Genomic DNA, 19,395 nt, shown 5'->3' on the forward strand with positions numbered 1-19,395 from the left:
CCACTTACTACTATTGGAGGCAATTTTCATAAAAGCGAAAACCCATTGTTATTTCTTCATAAAAGCAAACACAGCTTTCTATGTATAAGTGAATTTTCATAATTTGAATATTCGTAAGCAGGGTTTATCTGTAAATGAACAGGGTTTGTAGGTTAATTGGTGTATTTGGGCAACATGGGCTTATGGGTCAGAAGGGCCTGTTGTAATTACAACTCTAAACTCGTCACAAAGAGCAGACTGAATTTAACATAAATAATAATCTGGTTGCAACTGTAGAAAATGTTTAAATTATCATTTTAAAACTTGGTCTTCTGTCAATTCAGTCTTCTCTATATTTCCCATTCTAGATATCCTCTCAGTCCTTGGGCTGTTTATTTCACAATCCTTCAATCTTATTGACTAAAGACGTGTGAAACTTTTGGCCATGTTTACTCAGGCTCCAGTTGTCCCTATGCTTATACTTTCTGCCATTCTGGCATAACTCATCATTCTATAAATAACAAGGCTACAAAGCAAGTCTTCTGCACTAAGTATCCCCTTTCCCTCCAATTCATAAACCTGAATTACAAGGCACAAAACATCAAGAGAATGATGGAATATCCTGCACTTGCCTGGAAGTGTTTAGCTCTAATAATGGAAGTTTGAAATTAGAGCTGAACACTTCCAAGTGTAGGGTATTTAAAAACAAAATTGTGTCTAGTGGCAGCACATTAACCACCTTAAATAGTCATTTCCTCCAACCCACATGTCATCTCAAAAAAAATGAGAGGAACGGACATATAGAACAACCACCAACTTAGCCACGTACCCTCCAACGCTGAATATGCATCGACATTCTTAATTTGCGTATTAGAACCCTAAAGCTCCCTTGTTTATTAGCACTATATCAGCATTTTAATGACAGAGGTTGCAGCTTTTCATAACAGTGGCTCATCAACTTCAAGGTCAACTGAAGTATACAATTAATGTTAACACACTCACAGCCCGTTTTTTCTTCAGAAAAGCTGTTTGAGTAAGAAAAATTGAAATGGAATGGCACTTATTTGATTAGCCTTGCAGAAAATAGTTTAAAATACAAATAATTCAACAGAATGCTGACAGGATAAAAAATACATTTAAATAGCATCTTTCTGGATCTTCTGGTGTTCCAAAACACTTGGTACCTCTTAGAGTATATGTTTGCCTGGAAAACATAGCTTGTTTATGGACAACCAGTAATGTGATCATAACCACATAACGCACATGATGTTGATTATCCAGCCCAGTATTTGTATCACAACAAGGGTTAATAACTCCATTGGTTTTTGAAACAGTTTTACAGCATCTTAAATCCACTTGGAGAATCTACTGAAGATTGATTGAAAATCCAATCCATGAAATGGTAGTGTAGGGCTTGTGTACCTTGTATTTTTGTGGGATTTAAATCCATGACCTTTTAGCTCAAGTTAAGTTGCTATCCACAAAATCATTGCTGATGCATATTATATAAAAAAAAAAACACCCTACAAAATCTAGGAAACTGCAATGAGTCCAGAAATACAAGCTTCATGTTAATTTAAATTGGATTAAATATTTAATTGCATGGACTTCAAAAAACAATTGCATTTTGGATAATGCAACATCTCTAGAGAATTTGTTCAACTCTGTATCCTCTTTGAACCAAGCAACTTCATGACAAATGTTAATCTCAATCAGCAAGCTGATGTAGCACAATAAAAGCTACAAGAAACATTTGGTATATTTTCAGAAATTATGTTACAAATTTAGAAATGGTATTTTCATACAGAGAAATTGGCTGACTAGATATTCTACCATTAAATTAAACATAATGCAAACTAACAGTAATTCAATGCAAATGAAGTTCAAAGAATACAAAACCTTGAGCTCAGATCCATTTAAATAAAAATTACTGGTGAAATTATTACTTAATATCTAAACTAGAAAGGCTTTTATAAAAACAGTTGATTTTCTCACCAAGTGATTAATATATTTGACACTTCACATGAATTAAAGGGATCAAAAGATGCTGCATGACATTTACAAAGGAAGCAAAATAGACTGAATTCTATTGTTGTGTTTTAAAGTAATCTGTTCCAACAATTAAAAAAGTTCAATGGAATATCAGTTTTAATTAACAAGCGGAGGTTTTGATTTAAAATATCTAAAATTGTACAAGTCTCCTCATTTTCCCAAATAAATTTCTGTATTTCTTATAGTTACTAAATTTACTCAATTTTAAAGATCTTTGATTGTCAGCATGCTTCCAAGGTAATTAAGCATTGAATTGAAAAATATTTTTTAAAGATTTAAATGTGCAGATTTCTTTTGTATTTGTACACAATTTCAAACAATGTACTTTCAAATGCATGCAGAAGGAAGACCACGAGGCCAATCAATGGCTGTACCAAGCTTGTAATTACTGATTTAACAAGTTTTCACTTTCAGATGTAATGTTATTCTAAACCTTGTTACGACAGTAAGAAGAACTGAAACTTCAACATATACAAGATATATCTATTTAATACACACCAGTAGTCTTCACTGGTTTTCATCCAAACGGAATTAAACATTTACACCTCACCAAATTCCACTGTAAAACTTCGGTGGACTTTTCTGGTACACACCAGATCACTGAAACATGCAGAACTTTTTACAGAGATGTACAATTAGTTAATACAGAACATTATAAATATACCCAATGTTTAAAGACAAAGATGTTATACACATTATTCCAACCTTTATTTGAAAAAAAAAATGAAGCTTTCTGCATATTCAATCAATGTGTGATTGCAAGGTGAAGAAACCTCCTATACCTATCCCATATGAGAAAGGGTGGAGAGAAGGGACAGAAATCAATGGGATATGATACATTTGACAAATTATATCCATGCTTAACATAATAAAAGATGACCCAATGTTTTTTTTAAAAAAGAAACTGTTTTCATTAACCCACAAAATCTGGAAATGAAGTGCCAGGTCTGATTAATGAAAGAAATCACAATTTTTTAACTTTGCAATTAAAAGATTAATTTATCATATTCATAATTTATTTGCTAGTGTCACTGAAGTGATTTTTGACTGGCAACAGCAATTGCTTTACTACAAGTTACTACAGAACAATTTAATATTAATTTGGATAGTGCCTGTGAAAAGGAAATCCATTATGGTCAATAGTTATTTTTGAAAATTATAAATTTGCTCTAAAGAGGAAAAAGATGTATTTATATATTATAAAACTTAGGTCTAAGAGCTCAGACTTACCACTTTACCAGGCCTTGCCCATGTGCAAATAAATCCTTCCTGACAGGCAGTGACTATACAGTCTTCAAGAAATATTAAAACAGTCAGTCTTTCATGTGCTATCTTTTTACAGATAAGAGGCTCTAACAAGGGTACATCATCCATTCTAGGGCAAAGAGAAGTTCCCAGAGTCTTAGCAGAGTCTACTTTAGTTTTGGTGACGAGATTTAGTTTGTCACTGCTTTTGCTGGAAATGTGACCCATGCTGTGATTTCGTTTGTGATCCTTATCATGGTGTCTCTCCTTGCGGTCGTGCAGTGATAAAGTCGCAAATTTACTGACTCCTGAAGCGATTGCACCATCCATGACACTGCTTTTGTTACTGGCATTCGTAACTGCAGAGTGTGGTAGGCTATTTGATCGAGGAAGCGGAGGAGGTAAGGAATTGCTGGGTGTTGTTGTGATGCTACTGTTGCCATTGCTTCCAGTACTGGTTGTAACATTTCCAGCAGATGGACTTGTGGCATTCATCACATTTGTGTGTGTCCGAGCACGTGAAAGAGGTTGATGAGGGAACAGGATATCTTCCGTTAGATCCCATAAACAAAGCTGTGTGTCTTGGCCCACAGAGCCAAACCTATAAGTGACACTCACAGGACGACTGTCTGTAGAATTCCTTTTGGACAACCTAGATTGTGTACTATTAGCTCGATCTCTACCAAAATGTATTTGGTCTTGGAAATCTTCATCACTCCCACTGAACTCCATTGGATCATTTTCTTCTACGCTAGTGGTATAAGGGTCAAATGCAACAACACTGACCCATGATTTATGTCCATGTCCCCTGGCAATTACACGACAGTCAATAAAAGACCACACAGTCACCAGATCATCTTCTCCACCTGTTACAATATATTTTCCATCTGGACTCCAACACACACAAAGTAGTCCTCCAAAGTAACTTTTCATCGTGCCATGCAATTCAACTGAATCAAAGTTAAACACCCGAAGAAATCCATCCTGACTTACACAAGCAAGATACTTCCCATCAGGAGAGAATCCAAATTCATTCAGGGCCCCCTCACCAACTGTCCATTTGAGTAAAGGGTTTCTTGTCGATTTGCTTTTGCAAGTATGAACTGCATAATTGTCTCCTTGTTTCAGTGGCTGGTAATGTGGTGCAGTGGTCCCACAGGAGTGTTCCACATTATACAAGTACATACTACCACTGGAATGAGATACCAAGAAGAGGCTTTCTGAGCCAGGCACCCATTTTACACAAGTAACTCGTGACTTGTCTATTAATCTCTGAGGAGAAAAAAGATAAACCAATTAATAGATCTGCTAGGCCACACTTTTTGAAGTACATTCAAACAAGGATAAAACATTAATAAATGTTGAAGTTACTCATTTTTTTCTACAGTCTATTAAAGTACTTAAAACAAAAGCCAATTTCAAAAGACTAACTGCCACACGTTTTGATAATTAGAACAATGAACTATTTATTATTAAATTTTGAATAAAGCACATGGGTGTGTCATTTGTTCTTCAAGTCAAAGCAATGATTACAAATGAAGAAATACATGCATCATAGCTTAGGATCGCGAATATTCCTCGGATTTGTTCGGCAAATATAACAGTCCATTAGGAATAATAGCAAAAATGTATCTGAACACATGTAACCAACAGCCTAAATGATACCTTCTGCAGGAAATATAGTCTTCAGGATCCTGCTGCTAATAATTACTTTTGATATTATAGTCTGATTTTCCTGTGTCCAAATAAAATTATAGCTGTATGGAATCAGAATAAACAAGTCCACATCCTTCAACATCTCCTATCCCGGGAGGTTTCAAGTGCCAAACCAATTGGCCCTTTTTACCTGCCTTTACAGGATGGTGCAAATTTTCAGAATAATATTGTATGCGATTACCATGGTGTGGCTCACATTTGTGCCTTAAAATCGGTGTTCCATCCTTCGGTTTGTGCACAGTAAAATTAAATTGTTTTGTTTTCAAATGCAAGAGGTGGTTCCTTATAATGTTACTGAATTTACCCAGATTACATTTAATTTTCTGCTCATTTACTAATTTTAAATATATAAATCCAGATAGATTTGAATTCTGCCTGTTGCATCTTGTTTGTATAACTTCCCTCTATGTCATCTCCAAGCTATTTGCTTTGTTTGAAATCATTTGTACATATATAATAGCCTTTACGATCCCTATATGTGTCATCTTTCCACTATCATGTCTCCATATATTAACCACTTTCCAATCCTGGTTTCAGTAATTCCAAAAGCAGTACCACCAATACATCTTCACGGCTGCTATCCAGACAACTCTCTTATTTTTTAACTTCCACAGCCACCAAATGAATATTTTAGATTTTTCTCCATCAATCTGATAATGATAGGATTTGCCAATCTCTTGCAAACATAGAGGGATTAGTTTTAAAATGAGGGAAATAGCTGAATGGTTCGCAAGCTTACCAAACAGATGCAAAGTATGGATTAAATCTAATTACAAAAGGTACAGAAGGAATGATTCATGTGCTTTGATGCAAAGAGAACTGATGAATTGCCTATTAACATATATATTTTGGCGTACAAATCAAGTTGTGAAACCCAAACAAATCTCTCAAAAATGGGTCGACATACACTGGATATACTTTTGAGACGAAATTCAGCTCAAAATCCAATCCGCGCTGATCCGGCATACAAGTTGACCCTTGAAAAACAAAAAAAAGCCAACTACGACAGATTTTCGTTGAGATTTTTACTAAAAACAACACATTTAGAACCCTTCAAAATCACTCTCACTCTCATCGTCTGAAGCAAAGATGACGGCAAACACATCCATACTCGGATTAAACAGTCATTGTGAGTTCCAGTCTGTATCCGATGAGGCAGTTTCAGCTTCGACGTTAGTGTCCCACAGTAAATCATCTTCTGTGCCATCAATTCCACAAGAGATACCGCACTTTTTAAATGATTTTTATCAATCTCTAACTTTGTCCCGTGCCTTGAGCAATTACACAGCACATCAAGTGATGCAGCACACACTGCCCCACCTTTTGTAAAAAAACTTTTTTGCACTCAACATCCATGTATTTTATTCCTCACACACGTGGTCTTTGAATGGCTTGTTAAATAGACATCGAGAGGTTGCAATATAGGCTTCAAACCATCCAGGATAACCATCATGTAAGCATTATGTTGCGGTAATCTACTTTCAGTGTTCTCAATTAAGTGGCTTTGAAACATGCCACATCAGCAAATTCCATTCTTCATGTAAACTGTCTGGCCACCTGTTCCACACATTGTCTATCCATTGTTTTTACACCATTTTCATCATTCCAACCTTTTTCATGAAAATGTACAAAATACTTGCAGGGAATTTAATTTTCAGTTTAATTTTGCGTTTGAAGATTACAACGGGTCTTAACTTTGTCCCGTCAGCCATGCATGAGATTCACCATGGTAAATCTGGTCCTTTCGTAGCCTGTACTTTGGTTTGCAGTTTTAACTTTCCATTCCACTATTCTATTTCCTATCATGGAGATTTTGTCCATGTTTCTGATATTTGCCAATGCAAACTGGTGTTTTCCTATCATGGAGATTTTGTCCATGTTTCTGATATTTGCCAATGCAAACTGGTGTTTCCCTGTATAATAAACTGGTGAAAACTTACAACTCTATCATCAATATGTAGTTTTTTTGCAATTTTTGTTTCTTGGCATAATACCAGATTTTTCCTGTTCATGAGATGATTGCATCAGCCTACTGTAGCCTCAAAATCATCACCGAGGTCTGAATGCATCTTGGCCCATTGCAATGCAAACATTCTTATTTTATTTAGGCTGACTGTAGCAATCTTGCCTCTGTTTACATACGCATTCTGCAACATGATTTTCCAACTCTGGTCAATGAGTGATTCCTTTTCTCAAAGAACATTGCCTTTTTGGTACGTTTCTTAAAGTCTCTTCTTTCTTCTTCCAATCTCTTACCAACTTCTCATCCCCATCAAATTTTCTTGCAGCAGTGCAGTTTTTCTTGGCCAATTCTATCACTTTCAAATTAAAGCTCACATCATATTTTCATTGTGTGCTACATTGTGACGATACACCCTCCATGATTGCAATCCCCTGTAGCAACACCCAGCAGATCAATCCGCATGATCTATGTTGCGGATGGGGGGGGGGGGGGTCGATGTATATGTCAGTCAACGACCCATCTCCGGCATCGCAAGCTTTAGGGATTGACTTATACACCGGTCAACAGGGCACCTCAGGCAGCCAAAATATTGGGCCGACTTGTACGCCAGATATACCATAAAACCCTTAAAATGAGGCTGAAAAAGTAGGGGGGGTGGTCAACTTGTACGCCAAAATATATGGTAATTGCTTTGGAAGTAGAAATCAAAAACAAAATATTGAAAGCAGTCTGCAGATAACAAATTTGGAGCTGGGGAGGAGTATTCCTTTAGTTAAGGATTGTGGAGGCAAAGTAAGGAAGAGTTTACTTAAAATGCAAAAAATTGACAAACTTTGGTCATACCACGTCTGATCATTTGCACAAGGTATAGAATTCAGCCCAGTATTCTGACCCCCCCCCCCCACCCTCCCCCCGCCAAACCTTTCCCAATGGTCATACCTACTTGATACAAGTGCATGGATCTGATAGTGCTGGGTCTCTTTATTTCCTCCTCCAGAGTCAGGTGACAAGGTTTAGAGAGGATTCTGCCAATATATCCCTGAAACATCCTAACTTGAAGCAGAGCTGGTTGGTGAGGGAGGTGGGGGGGGGGGGGGGGGAGAACATCATCTTCTTCTTCAAAACCAAACCAATTTAAAACAGATCTTTACATCCCAAGCTCCAAGTCATTAATCCTTACTTGAATGAATGGGAATTTCAATCATATGCTGGGTCTATGGGTCTAGCTAATGTACAACTATAGAGGCAGTTTGCCGAGCAATACTGTGAAATTCAAATAATATTGGGCTATCCTGCTGGACCCTAACCACTGGTCACTCATTTCTTCCTGGATTTGTGGGCTAGACTGCACAAATCCAGGACAAACCTGCTATACAGTAGATGAATACCATTAGTTCCCTTCCAATCACTAGGCACAACCTGCTTGATTTTGCAATATACAGACAGGCTTGTTTAAGTGAACCTTACAAAGATGAATAAAGCTGTACAAACAGATTTTTAATGACTGCAAAGTGTGAGACTCCTTTACAGCAAGAGACCGTTCTGAGCAGCTCATTTCACTGTCCAGTGAATATCCTCATGGCTTAAAAATAATGTCTTTTTTATCTCTTGATACCCCTAATTTCTGGAAAATGTGAACTGACTGCTCTCTACAAGATATATATTCCTTAGAATTCTCTTGGGATTTGTTAATCAGGGTCATGTCCTTTTCCCAATAGTTATGTCTTTTACCACCTTACCAAATAAGGAGGCTGTTATCAGCTGATAACAGAGAAAGGAATGCAGCTAACTTCTCTCCTCCAGTCAACATTTTAAAACTTACATTCTCAGGCTGCAACGATCCAAAACCACATCGGAATGACTGAAAAGGCCAGCCTTTCTCCTGAACAGGCCGAGGATTAATCCAATGGAGATTTTTATGTTATGAAAAAATCTGGATGTAATATAAAGGTTTCCAATTGGGACACAAAACTAAGGATCACACTGCAAATAAAAATACTAATAATCCTTTTGGGAGTTCAGGGGAAAAAGTTCCAAAGGACTAGTCAGATTATGAAATCTGCCATGAGAAGAATGGTTTGGCACTAAACTGGAGCCTCTGCTGAAGGTGGCTTGTACACTGCTCAATGTATTCAGGAGAAATTATAATGATGCAAAACCCTTGGCCATGATTAGGAAGCTATGAAACCACCTGCCAACCAACTTGGGTAGCTCCTGTTGATATAAACATGAACAAAGGTCAGAGTAAGGTTCTCAAATTTGGAGAGTCTTCACGCTCAAGCTGAATCTGATTGAGTCGCGAGGGTGCATCTCAACTTCCCTTGCTTCTTTTACCACTGGTGCTCATGTCCCTCTTGCACAAAGCAAGTCTATTCATGGGATTTGATAAAGAGAATAGATAGTTGTGTAGAGCAAAAATAAAGGCATGAATCCATTGAGTAACTGGCCACTTTTATTTGCAGTAAATGGTTTGTCATCTATTGGTCATTGATTTTGTTTAATTTTTTTGAAATGATGACATTATTCCTAAAAAAGCTTGTGAAGCTTAGAATTTCTTGGCTCCAGTTTACTATTTGCAAGAACCAGAAAGCAGCTTCTGGATTTCCACAAAGGCAAAGCTTAGTGTGGACAATTTGAAGTTGAGGTCCATGATGTAGTCAGACATTGGCTACACTGTTTGGAGTCAAATATTATGAAAAAATTAGACTGTTGTCTACATCTGATAGACTTTTTGAATGGTGTACCACTCCTCAACTATTGCCCAGAAAAAGAATTAATTTGGTGTCATATAATTTCAGGATTATTATATAAATTAATGATTGTGAATAAATATTATTGTATTTCACTTTCCACTTTAATCTACCTGATGTTATATTTAAAAAGTTAAAAATTAGCTCAGAGTTGCTGCAAAACTTTACACTGTATCTCAGTTAGCATTGCCCAGTCCCCACACACTCACAGCTATAGAACATGGAACATTATAGCACAGTACAGGCCCTTCAGCCCACAATGTTATGCTGACCTAAATAAACCTCAACCATCTCAATTGTCTCTTCCTCACACCCATAACCCTCTTTTTCTTGCATTCATATGCCTGCCTAAAAGTCTTTTAAACATCCCAGTTGTACCAGCCTCCACTACCCCTGGCAATACATTCCAGACACCCACTACTCTGTATGTAAAAAAAAACCTTACCCCTGATGTCACGCATAAACTTTCCTCCCCTCACCTTATACAGATGTCCTCTGGTCATTTCTACTGTCACCCCAAGAAAAAGGTGCTGGCTCTATGTGTACCCAGCTGCTCTGCTGTTCCTGGAACAAAGCAAAAATCACCCCCCCCCCCCCCCCCCCCCGCAACCTTTCCATTACCGCTATATCAGAAAGCTCATGTGAATCAGTGGCCTTGGCTGGTACTCCCAGAGGAAAGAAATGGTGAGAATTCAATGGCTGTCATTGGGCCTCAAGGTGGTTCCACAGAAAAATAAATCACTGGGTACCTGACTAAGAAAATCAGCAGCCAGACTCCAACACCACATCTAAACTCTTTCTCTCCGCCTTTCCCTTTTTTGGGGGGTGGGAATGGGAGGGGGGGTGGTGCGAAGCATCACATGTATGGAGATGGCTGGGAGATTTTGATAGATTCTGTAACAGTCAGTGGTGTTACCTCCTTGTTTATATTTGGAAAATGAAAAATAATGTCAGCAGCTTCCATCACATCCAACAACCCAGGTGTCTGTCAAGGTGCACCGCTAGTCCCCATAGCTCAGCACGAAGAGCCACACTCCTTGCCCTGACCAGCCATCACAGGCCATAGGCACCCTCTCCTTACCAAGCCATGAAGCAATTAAGGTATCAACGTAATGTGTCTGGCTACTTCATCAGTAGGCAATTTTATTGACCACAAATTCAAACACAATATCACCTGTAGTTTAACCTTGTGCTTTATTTCATCTTTCAATTGTTTTACTTTGTCTGTTTCTACTTATTTTTCCATTATTTATTCAACTCACTTCAATATGCTTCATTAAAAAAAGCATCCTTATTTGTAACTTTTAAGTCTGTACCTAGAATTTGTTCACCTTCCCTTCTACCATGACATTTTCCTCTACCCCATCCATTGCATTACTGAATACAACCTACATTTACTTTATTATTGTTTTGTTACTAAATTTCCAATCAAGTTTCTACATACACTCTTTTCAAATTATATTTTTCACCTTAAACGTTCACTTTGATCTCTGCTATTAAGGTGATTTAGCTCCTTTTATTTGACTTGGTGGTTTGTAGCATACATCTATCAAGATTTTCCTGCTACACATGATGCTTACCCTACCCCAACAAGTCCATTTTTGGTATGTTAATCCTAGTTCAAGTTAGAGGTCTCCAACAGAAAGTTCCAATTCTTTCATTTAAGAGACCCATCAGTCATTCACTATTTAACACTGCAAGCATTCCCTCTCCATACCCAAATGCACAACCTTTCAAGTTTACTACAAGACCATTTCATCCAAACCAGTAAACCTAAAACTTAAAGGAATCAGAAAAATACCTCATGACCAAGCTTTCTCTCCAAAATGTATATGACACATTAGGAATAAAGGCAATCATTTTAGAATCCCCAATAAAACAAAGCAAAAATTTTTTAAATCCAAAACTTTTGAATTATACTTTTTTTTTTAATTTTAAAATCATTGAAAATCAAATATTTGAGTCAACACGATTTGAAAAGAACATCCCCGATTATAGGAAACACTAAAAACCAATACATAGGTAGAAAAATCCTAATGATTTTTTTGTTAGGTTTATCTCAAGGTATGTGAATTTCAGAAATTAATGTAGTGATAATTAAACGGTGTGTAAAAAAAATTAAATTCCATCTGCAGGATAATGTTCATTTTCTTGGTATCCAAATGGAGGGAAGATGGTCTTAAAATAGGTACATTGCGGATTTCTCAGATTGATATTGTGCTGTACTGGACTTGCCAAATGATTCTTCATAGCAGTTATGAGAAGTGATTGGGAAATAGGGGCTGGGTTCACCCAGCTTTAGGAAAGAGATCATTAAGCCAGAAAGGGTGCAGAAGTTCCACAAGAATGTTACCAGGACTGGCAGGCTTGAATTACAAGGAAATGTTGGATAGGCTGGGACCCCATGGAGATTTACAAATTCATGACAGGCCCGGAAAATTGTCAGGGAAGGGGAAATCTAAAACCAGAGAACACAAATTTAAGGAGAGCGAGATAAAACTTGAAACTTAGTTAAAACTTGAGTGGTCCCAAGGGCCACCTTTCTGAGACAGAGGATACGGAAATGTGGAATAAGCTGCCGGAGGAAGTAGTAGAAGCAGGTATAATTTTAATATTTAAAAAACATTTAGACAGGGAAAAGGATATGGGACTAAGGCAAATGGCACCAGCCAAATAGACAACTTGATCGGCATGGACAAGCTGGGCCAAAGGGTCTGATTCTCTACAGTAAAAATCTTATGACTCCAAAATAATTGAAAGTGCTTTTTAAATATCTATCAGCAAAATGTTGCTTTGAAGGATGCAGGAAAGTAACTTGAATGAAAAATGTTCACTCCTGAAGCCGACTGAAAAAAAAAGTCTCATGGCTTGCCTTTGAATGGGACTTTAATATAGATAACTTCTCATGCAACAGAATTTATGTTCGTCGATTAATTTTGATGTTTATTTTTTCAATAAAGACCTGTTTCTTGAACAGAGGCACTTCATTAATACTACTTTGAATTTCAGGTGAATTTTTAAGCTTATGACTGCAGTTGTTTGGCAGTTAAATTACACATGCAGTACTGGTTAAAATTTATAACTGGCATTTTAAGGAATTTTTTTAGAATATCAGAAGATATTGAAAAGATCTTTGACTTAACAAGAATAAAGAATAGCGACAATATGTAATTACACTTCCTCATTTGGAATAGATTACGACTGCTAAAAACATGTACAAAATAAAAACAATTAAAAATGTAGGATAACAATTGATGCAATGATAAGATTCTGTTCTCATTGATTAATACTTACTTCCTCATTAAATAACTTGCTAGTTTCTTTCTTTACAGGGTCTATAAGTTGAACTTGTCCTGCAGAAAAGCCCACAAGAAGTGAGACACTTTCTGCTGTAGCTGTCAGATGATTGAAATCATGGCAGGTGGGCTGCGTTCCCTTGTATATCCGCTTGTCTATAGGTTTACTTAAATCTGCAGCCTACGGAAGGAAAAAGGAACATTGATCATATTTTTATCCTCTCGTATTTGAGATAAACATTGATAATTTTTAAATGGGTTCAAAGCCATTTTGTTTACTTTAGCCATGTTAGATTATAAAGCTGCTTCACCCCAGTCACATTCTTCTCCTTCCTCCCATTGAGCAAAAGATGTTTGAAAATATACACCTTCAGATTTAAGGACCATTTCTTTCCTGTGGTTATGACTCATGAATGGACCTTCCATCAGAAAAAGACAACACCTTGCACCATTTAACCATATTTTTCTCTTTAACATTATACCCTGTGTGTCTTGAGTAACACTATCCCTCGCACTTTTGTTTTTATTCTTATACTACCTGTGGCAGCAAGTTTGGGTTGACTTGCTTGGATAGCATACAGATCAAAGTTGGTAACAAAAATTAAATTGCTTCATATACTTACATTCTCAAGTTTAAAAAAATTGTAAATCATAGGCTGAAAAGCACTGACCAAATAAGATTTGGTGAGAATACAGAAAGAATTAAAAAGATTCATGTAGAATGAATGTAAATAGGTGACATGGTCAACATGATTTGATGGGCCCCAAAGGCTCTGTTTCTCTGCTATGTCTCCATGACAACGCCCTTGCCTTCAGCTGATCAATGTTTACTTTTTCTCTACTAATGCAAAGGAATTATTCAACATTCCTGCCATTCTTTGTCATTTAAACTATCACTAATTTTCCCTAGAGTCCTATATTCTCGCTACATTTTAATTCTAAGTCATGCTGACTAAGATGTTCGAACACAGAAGTTGTTTTTGCTAAGACAAAATAAGGGGGAATGGCAGTTGTGAAGTCTGTTTCTGAACTTGCAACTGGATGGAATGGAAGAAATATGCAGGGTGGATTTGCCCATCATTCTGATTTTTGGAGATTTATGATGGAAGTTTGGAACATTCTCAACATGACCAATATAGTAGCGTAATGGGAGGAGGAATAGTAACACCTATTCTATTGTATAGAACTGTATAATCCCAAACTGCTACTCAAATTCATGTTATATGCTAAGTATTTAGTGTTAAAACTGACTAGCAGTATGTTTAATGTCATATATGCACAGAAAATTTATTTGTTGCAAATGACCTGGTAGTACACACGAAAACTCCAATAAATTAAATTGAAAACAGCTAAATACAAAAGGTAATAAATATTCACAGTTTCTGTATTGCAAGAAAAACTGGTGTTAACAATATGATCGTCCTATGGTGGTGTCAAATGAAAAGGCTTCATAGACTTCACCTTTGTAGATCTGTTTGAAAATTAGTTATTTGGCAATGTTGACTTGTTTTCCTCCTATCTAACCTATATTTTTCAAATCCATAATCTGCCATCTAAAAAAAAAAGCAAAGGACTATACAGAAATATACATTCTTAAAGTTACTGGATTTCTGCAGAATTTGCATACCGTTTGGCTTGTTTGAGCGTATTACAACTGCACAAGTTTGAGAGGTATAGATGGTTTAACATCTACCCATATAACCATATAACCATTTACGGAGCGGAAACAGTACATGTTGGCCTTTCGAGTCCACACCCTTTTATGTGTGATAAAGTTTCAAGCTACATAATTGCATTTATATTTATTTTGCTTAAAAACTAAAAGGTGTTGGCAGTTACAGCTATTTGTACATTTATACAGTGTACTGATGATTTTAATAAATATATTTAAATGCATCCTTGTGATCACAGAACTGATCAGGGACTTTTCTGGCAATGAGACTGATGAAATGCAGTCTTTCCTTCTGTCAGGAAACAAAGTGTTCTGAATAGTTGCGGAGGGCGAGTAAAATAGATTTTAAATGTATATTCAGTTTACAATTATTTTAAAAACATCTCCAGATATATTGCAATGCTTAATTTCTCAATCTTAGCATTTTCATTGAATGCAAATACAAACAGAATAGGCTAATCAAATTTTAGATGACCAACCATAAAAGGTGACTCACCAGAGCAAAAGGCAAAGCCTAAAATGATGAACTGCAATACGCATATAGTAAGTATCTAAATCCTAGTGTTAAGTGACTGTCACAAGGCAAATATTATGCAAATAATTAAGAACCAAATTCAACAATAATTCATTTTTTGATAAAAACATAAACAATGATATTGGAATCAACTTGCTTGGAAAAAAACTAATTAATCAAAATACTTAAATAATATCTTTAAAACAGCAAACATTTCTCCCCATTTATTACATACATACGGAAACTAAACTAGACTATTGGGTGATACTGACATAAAAAAAAACTTTACTCCAGAAATCAGATGGGTCAAATCAGATTTTCTCTGGGGAAAAGAAGTCACAGAGATATTAACAATATATAAAATAAGACACTGGAAGAATCTTTTGTTTTAGATTCCAGCATCTAGTTTTTTTTTCTCTTTTTGCTAAAGATATGGTTAAAAACATTCTGCTTGGCATACATCTTTTTATGCAACAAAACTCTGATTTAATTTTCACATCACAAAATTCAGTGGTGGCCATTTGGACCACAATATCGATGCCTGGTCTTGGAACAATCTAATTTGCCTACTCTCGTTTCTGTAATACATTCCCATTTGCACCATCCATATTCTCTCATTACCCAACAACAAATGGTAGTAATTTACAATACCCAATTAATTTTAGCAGCCAGAACATCTTTAGGATGTGAAAAGAAACTGAAAGCCCACTCAATTGTAGGGAGAACATCCAACACCATCTAGATAGCACCTGAAAACAGGATCTAACACATGGCCAGCATTGAGAGTCAGTATCAACAATATTCTCTGCAGAATATCTAATAAAACAGCAACATTTAAGAATTTAATCTAGATGGAACAAAACTATGCAAACACTAATAATGGGCAGTTAAATTTAAAATCATCCATTTAATGAACTTCCCTTGCCTTTTAAAGGTTTTAATATGAATGCATGTATACTGTATTTGAAAGAGCAAACTCTAGCCACTCACTACACGAAAGAAGGACACCCACAAATTAAGCTCTGGTTTATTAGGGCTCAAGCCAGACTTTTATATTGTTCAAGTTCCCGCATTTTCCCCGATTACTGACGTCACATTCAGCATGACAAAGGTAGGTTTTCCCATGCGTGGGTTCACCCTTGCATGACAATACCTTCTTCCCCAGTCTAATTGGCTGTACAGCGGGGTCAGCGCCATTTTAGGGTTGCTGGCCCTTTAGGCTGCTTTAACCATTCATCTGCTGGTTCACTTGTTGGGGCCAGTCTGCTAGCTTTACATTACATGCCCGTCATGCCGGCTTACTCGCTGTGGGCCGCCACATGACCTCCCCCCCCCCACCACCCCCCCCCCCAGAACTGGTGTAATTGTCCATTGTGCCCGGAGGCAGAGTCTTCTTAGAAGGTCCTTGGGTACGATGGTCCTCGCGGTGCCTTACCAGGACGGAGTCGGGGCCAGGTTGCCTACTCTTCCCCTCAGTCTGCGGAGAAGGGCTGGTGTATCGTCTTGTTGTCCACCAGGGGATGATGCAAATTCTCCTGGGACGACCGTGGAGCTCCATAAATGAGTTTGGCTGATGAGGTGTTGAGGTCCTCCTTGGATGCAGTGCGTATCCCTAGTAGTACTCATAGTAGCTTGTCTGTCCAGTTGAGTCTGTGGAGTCTGGCCATGAGCACAGCCTTGAGGTGCCTATGGAAGCGCTCTACAAGCCCATTTGACTGTGGGTGATAGGCCGTCGTGTGGTGCAGCTGGGCGCCCCACAGGTTGGTGAGATCAGACCACAGGCTGGAGGTGAACTTGGCTCCCCTGTTGGACATGATATGTGGAGGCAGCCCAAATAGTGCCACCAGGAGGAGGGACCTGGCACACAAAGTCGTGGAAGTGTCTGCTGGGGGGCTGCCTCCAACCACCTTGTGAAACGATCAACCATCGTGTACAAGTAGCAGAAACCCTGACATACTGGCAAGGGTCCCTCTGTATTCATGTGGACACGGTGAAACCTTCGCTCGGTGGGCTTGAAGTGCTGCGGTGGGGTCTTGGTATGCCAGTGTACTTTGGCTGTTTAGCACGTGTACACACCTTCGCCCACCTACTGACCTGCTTCCGTAAACCACGCCACACATACTTGCTGGCCACCAGCCGGACCATGGTCTTGATGGATGGGTGCCCCAGCCCAAGGATGAAGTAGAAAACTGATCGTATCCAAACCACTGGGACGATGGGTCTGACCTGTCCAGTGGTCACGTCGTACAGTAGGGTGAGGTTACCTGCAACGTCTGGGATGTCCTGAAGTTGTAGTCCCTATATGGTTGTTCTGTACTGGGACATCTCCTTATCCTCCGCCAATGCCACAAAGTCCACTCCTTTTGACAGCACATGGACACTCTGCCAAGACATGCCTAACATCCGTGGTGTACTCGGAAATGTACGAGAGGTAACACTGTTGGCAGGCTGACCAGGGGTCTTATATCTTGGCCAGGTTAAAAGTCAGGGGTTTGTGATCCATGAAGGCAGTGAAAGTCCTGCCCTCGAGGAAGTACTTGAAGTGGCGATGGCTAAGAACAGCACCAATAGTTCTCTGTTGAAAGCACTGTACTTTAGCTCTGGGGCTTGCAGATGTTTGCTGAAGAAAGCCAACGGTCACCAACTTCCTTCAATCTGTTGCTCAGGACTCTGCTGATCGCCGTTCAGGACTGTTGGAGTGTCTGCCTTGGGGTGTGCTAGGAAAGTGGCACCTGCCAGGGCTTCCTTGGCCTTCACTGACTCTTTGTCCCATGTAACATCCTTTGATTTGTCCCCCATCCAAGTGAACAATGGCCGCACGATCCGGGCTGCCAAGGGGATGAACTTGTAGAAGTTGACCATCCCCACGAACTCCTGCTGTCCCCTGGTCATCCTAGGCCAGGGAAACTTACGGAGGATCTCCACTTTGCTGGGTAGTGGTGTGGCACCCTCTTTGGTTATCCTGCGGCCCAGGAAGTCAATGGTCTAGCCTGAACTGGCATTTGGCCAGGCTGATGGTCAGTCTGAATTCGCTCAGCCAGGTGTAGAGCTTGCGGAAGTACATCAGGTGTTCATGTCAGTCCTTACTCGCCACAAGGATGTAGTATAAGTAGATGACAGCATCCATCAACTGCTGGAAAGTCTGTGCAGCACTTTTTAATCCAAGCGGCATCCACAGAAACTCGAGCAGGCTGAAAGGAGTTATGATAGCCATCTTAAGAATATCATCGGGGTTCACCAGGATCTGATGATATCCCTGTACAAGGTCCACTTTCGACAAGATCTTTGCCCCATGCAGGTTGGCTGCAGTCTTGGATGTGTGGAACAGGGTATTGATCCAGTGTGGTGGTCTCACTGAGGTGGAGCTAGTCACCGCATGGTCTCCAACCCCACCCCACCCCCCCAGTGGCTTTGGGCATCATATGTAGGGGAGAAGCCCACAGGCTGTCTGACTGCCCAGCTCTTCCAGTTTTTTTTTTGTTTTTTTTTAAATTCTTCCTTGGCCAGTTGGAGCTTCTCCAGTGGCAGACGTCTCACTTGAGTGTGGAGTGGTGGGCCCTGGGTGAGGAAGTGATGCGGCACCCCGTGTCGTAGCATCGCTGAGGAGATCTGGGGGGGTGAGTGCCGGCAACTCGGCCAGGATCTTGGTGTAATCGTTCATGGATCACTGTTCAAAGTCCAGGCGGAAGCTTGGAGTCTGAGAGAGGGATGGTCTGGAAGGTCTTGGTGTGGACCAGGCACTGGCCTTCATGTCCACAAGGAGGCTGTGGGCACGTAGGAAGTCTGCTCCAAGCCTGACTTTCCGGGGGGGTGGGGGGTCACTGAAGTCGGCATCTGCTAGTAACAGCTGGACGTTCTTGAAAGCCTACTTGAACATTACGCAGGGCTTGTGTTTGCCACGGAGCACCAGCATCTCATTCATGAGTGCAAAAGGGCGTCTGTCCCCTAGCCCATCTAGATGGAGCAGACGTGCTCCTCTCTAGTGCCGTGAGAACCCAAAAGTCTCAATGAGTAGCTCTTTCAAGGCAGTATAAGCTCCATCGGTCAGGGGCTCTTGGATAAAGTTGGCCACGCAGCTTCCTGTGTCCTGGTCCAGGGCGCTTACCACGTGGTAGTACCAGGTGGACTCTACCATGATCTGCTGGATCTTAAACTGTGCCTCAGCCTGGTCGAACTAGACGTGTGGCTGATTCATCCAGAAGGTCGCT

The 19,395-nt window shown here is 39.2% G+C and overlaps 2 protein-coding genes across 13 annotated transcripts in view; one reads left to right on the forward strand and one right to left on the reverse strand.

Annotated features, from left to right (window-relative positions):
• The window catches only part of LOC138753429 (MAPK/MAK/MRK overlapping kinase-like), a 139,816-nt gene extending 124,965 nt beyond the window's left edge, over nt 1–14,851 (forward strand). For 2 of the 4 annotated variants that reach the window (XR_011351166.1, XR_011351167.1), the window contains exons 15-16: nt 3,559–3,677; nt 13,038–14,851. The gene's annotated coding sequence lies outside the window, so the exon portion shown is untranslated. The remainder of the gene's footprint in view (nt 1–3,558; nt 3,678–13,037) is intronic. The other 2 variants (XR_011351169.1, XR_011351168.1) reach the window with 2 other exon arrangements.
• wdr20a (WD repeat domain 20a) overlaps nt 1–19,395 on the reverse strand; it is a 110,600-nt gene that overhangs the window by 75,488 nt on the left and 15,717 nt on the right. For 8 of the 9 annotated variants that reach the window (XR_011351161.1, XR_011351164.1, XR_011351162.1 and 5 more), the window contains exons 2-3: nt 13,000–13,182; nt 3,262–4,548 (exon numbers count right to left, since the gene is read on the reverse strand). Coding sequence is in view for 5 of the 9 variants with exons in the window: in XM_069916407.1 (XP_069772508.1) it covers nt 3,262–4,548; nt 13,000–13,182 (1,470 nt within the window). In the remaining 4 variants the exon portion in view is untranslated. The remainder of the gene's footprint in view (nt 1–3,261; nt 4,549–12,999; nt 13,183–19,395) is intronic. The other variant, XM_069916408.1, reaches the window with a different exon arrangement.

Source organism: Narcine bancroftii, chromosome 2, assembly GCF_036971445.1.
Source record: "Narcine bancroftii isolate sNarBan1 chromosome 2, sNarBan1.hap1, whole genome shotgun sequence".
Taxonomy (NCBI): domain Eukaryota; kingdom Metazoa; phylum Chordata; class Chondrichthyes; order Torpediniformes; family Narcinidae; genus Narcine; species Narcine bancroftii.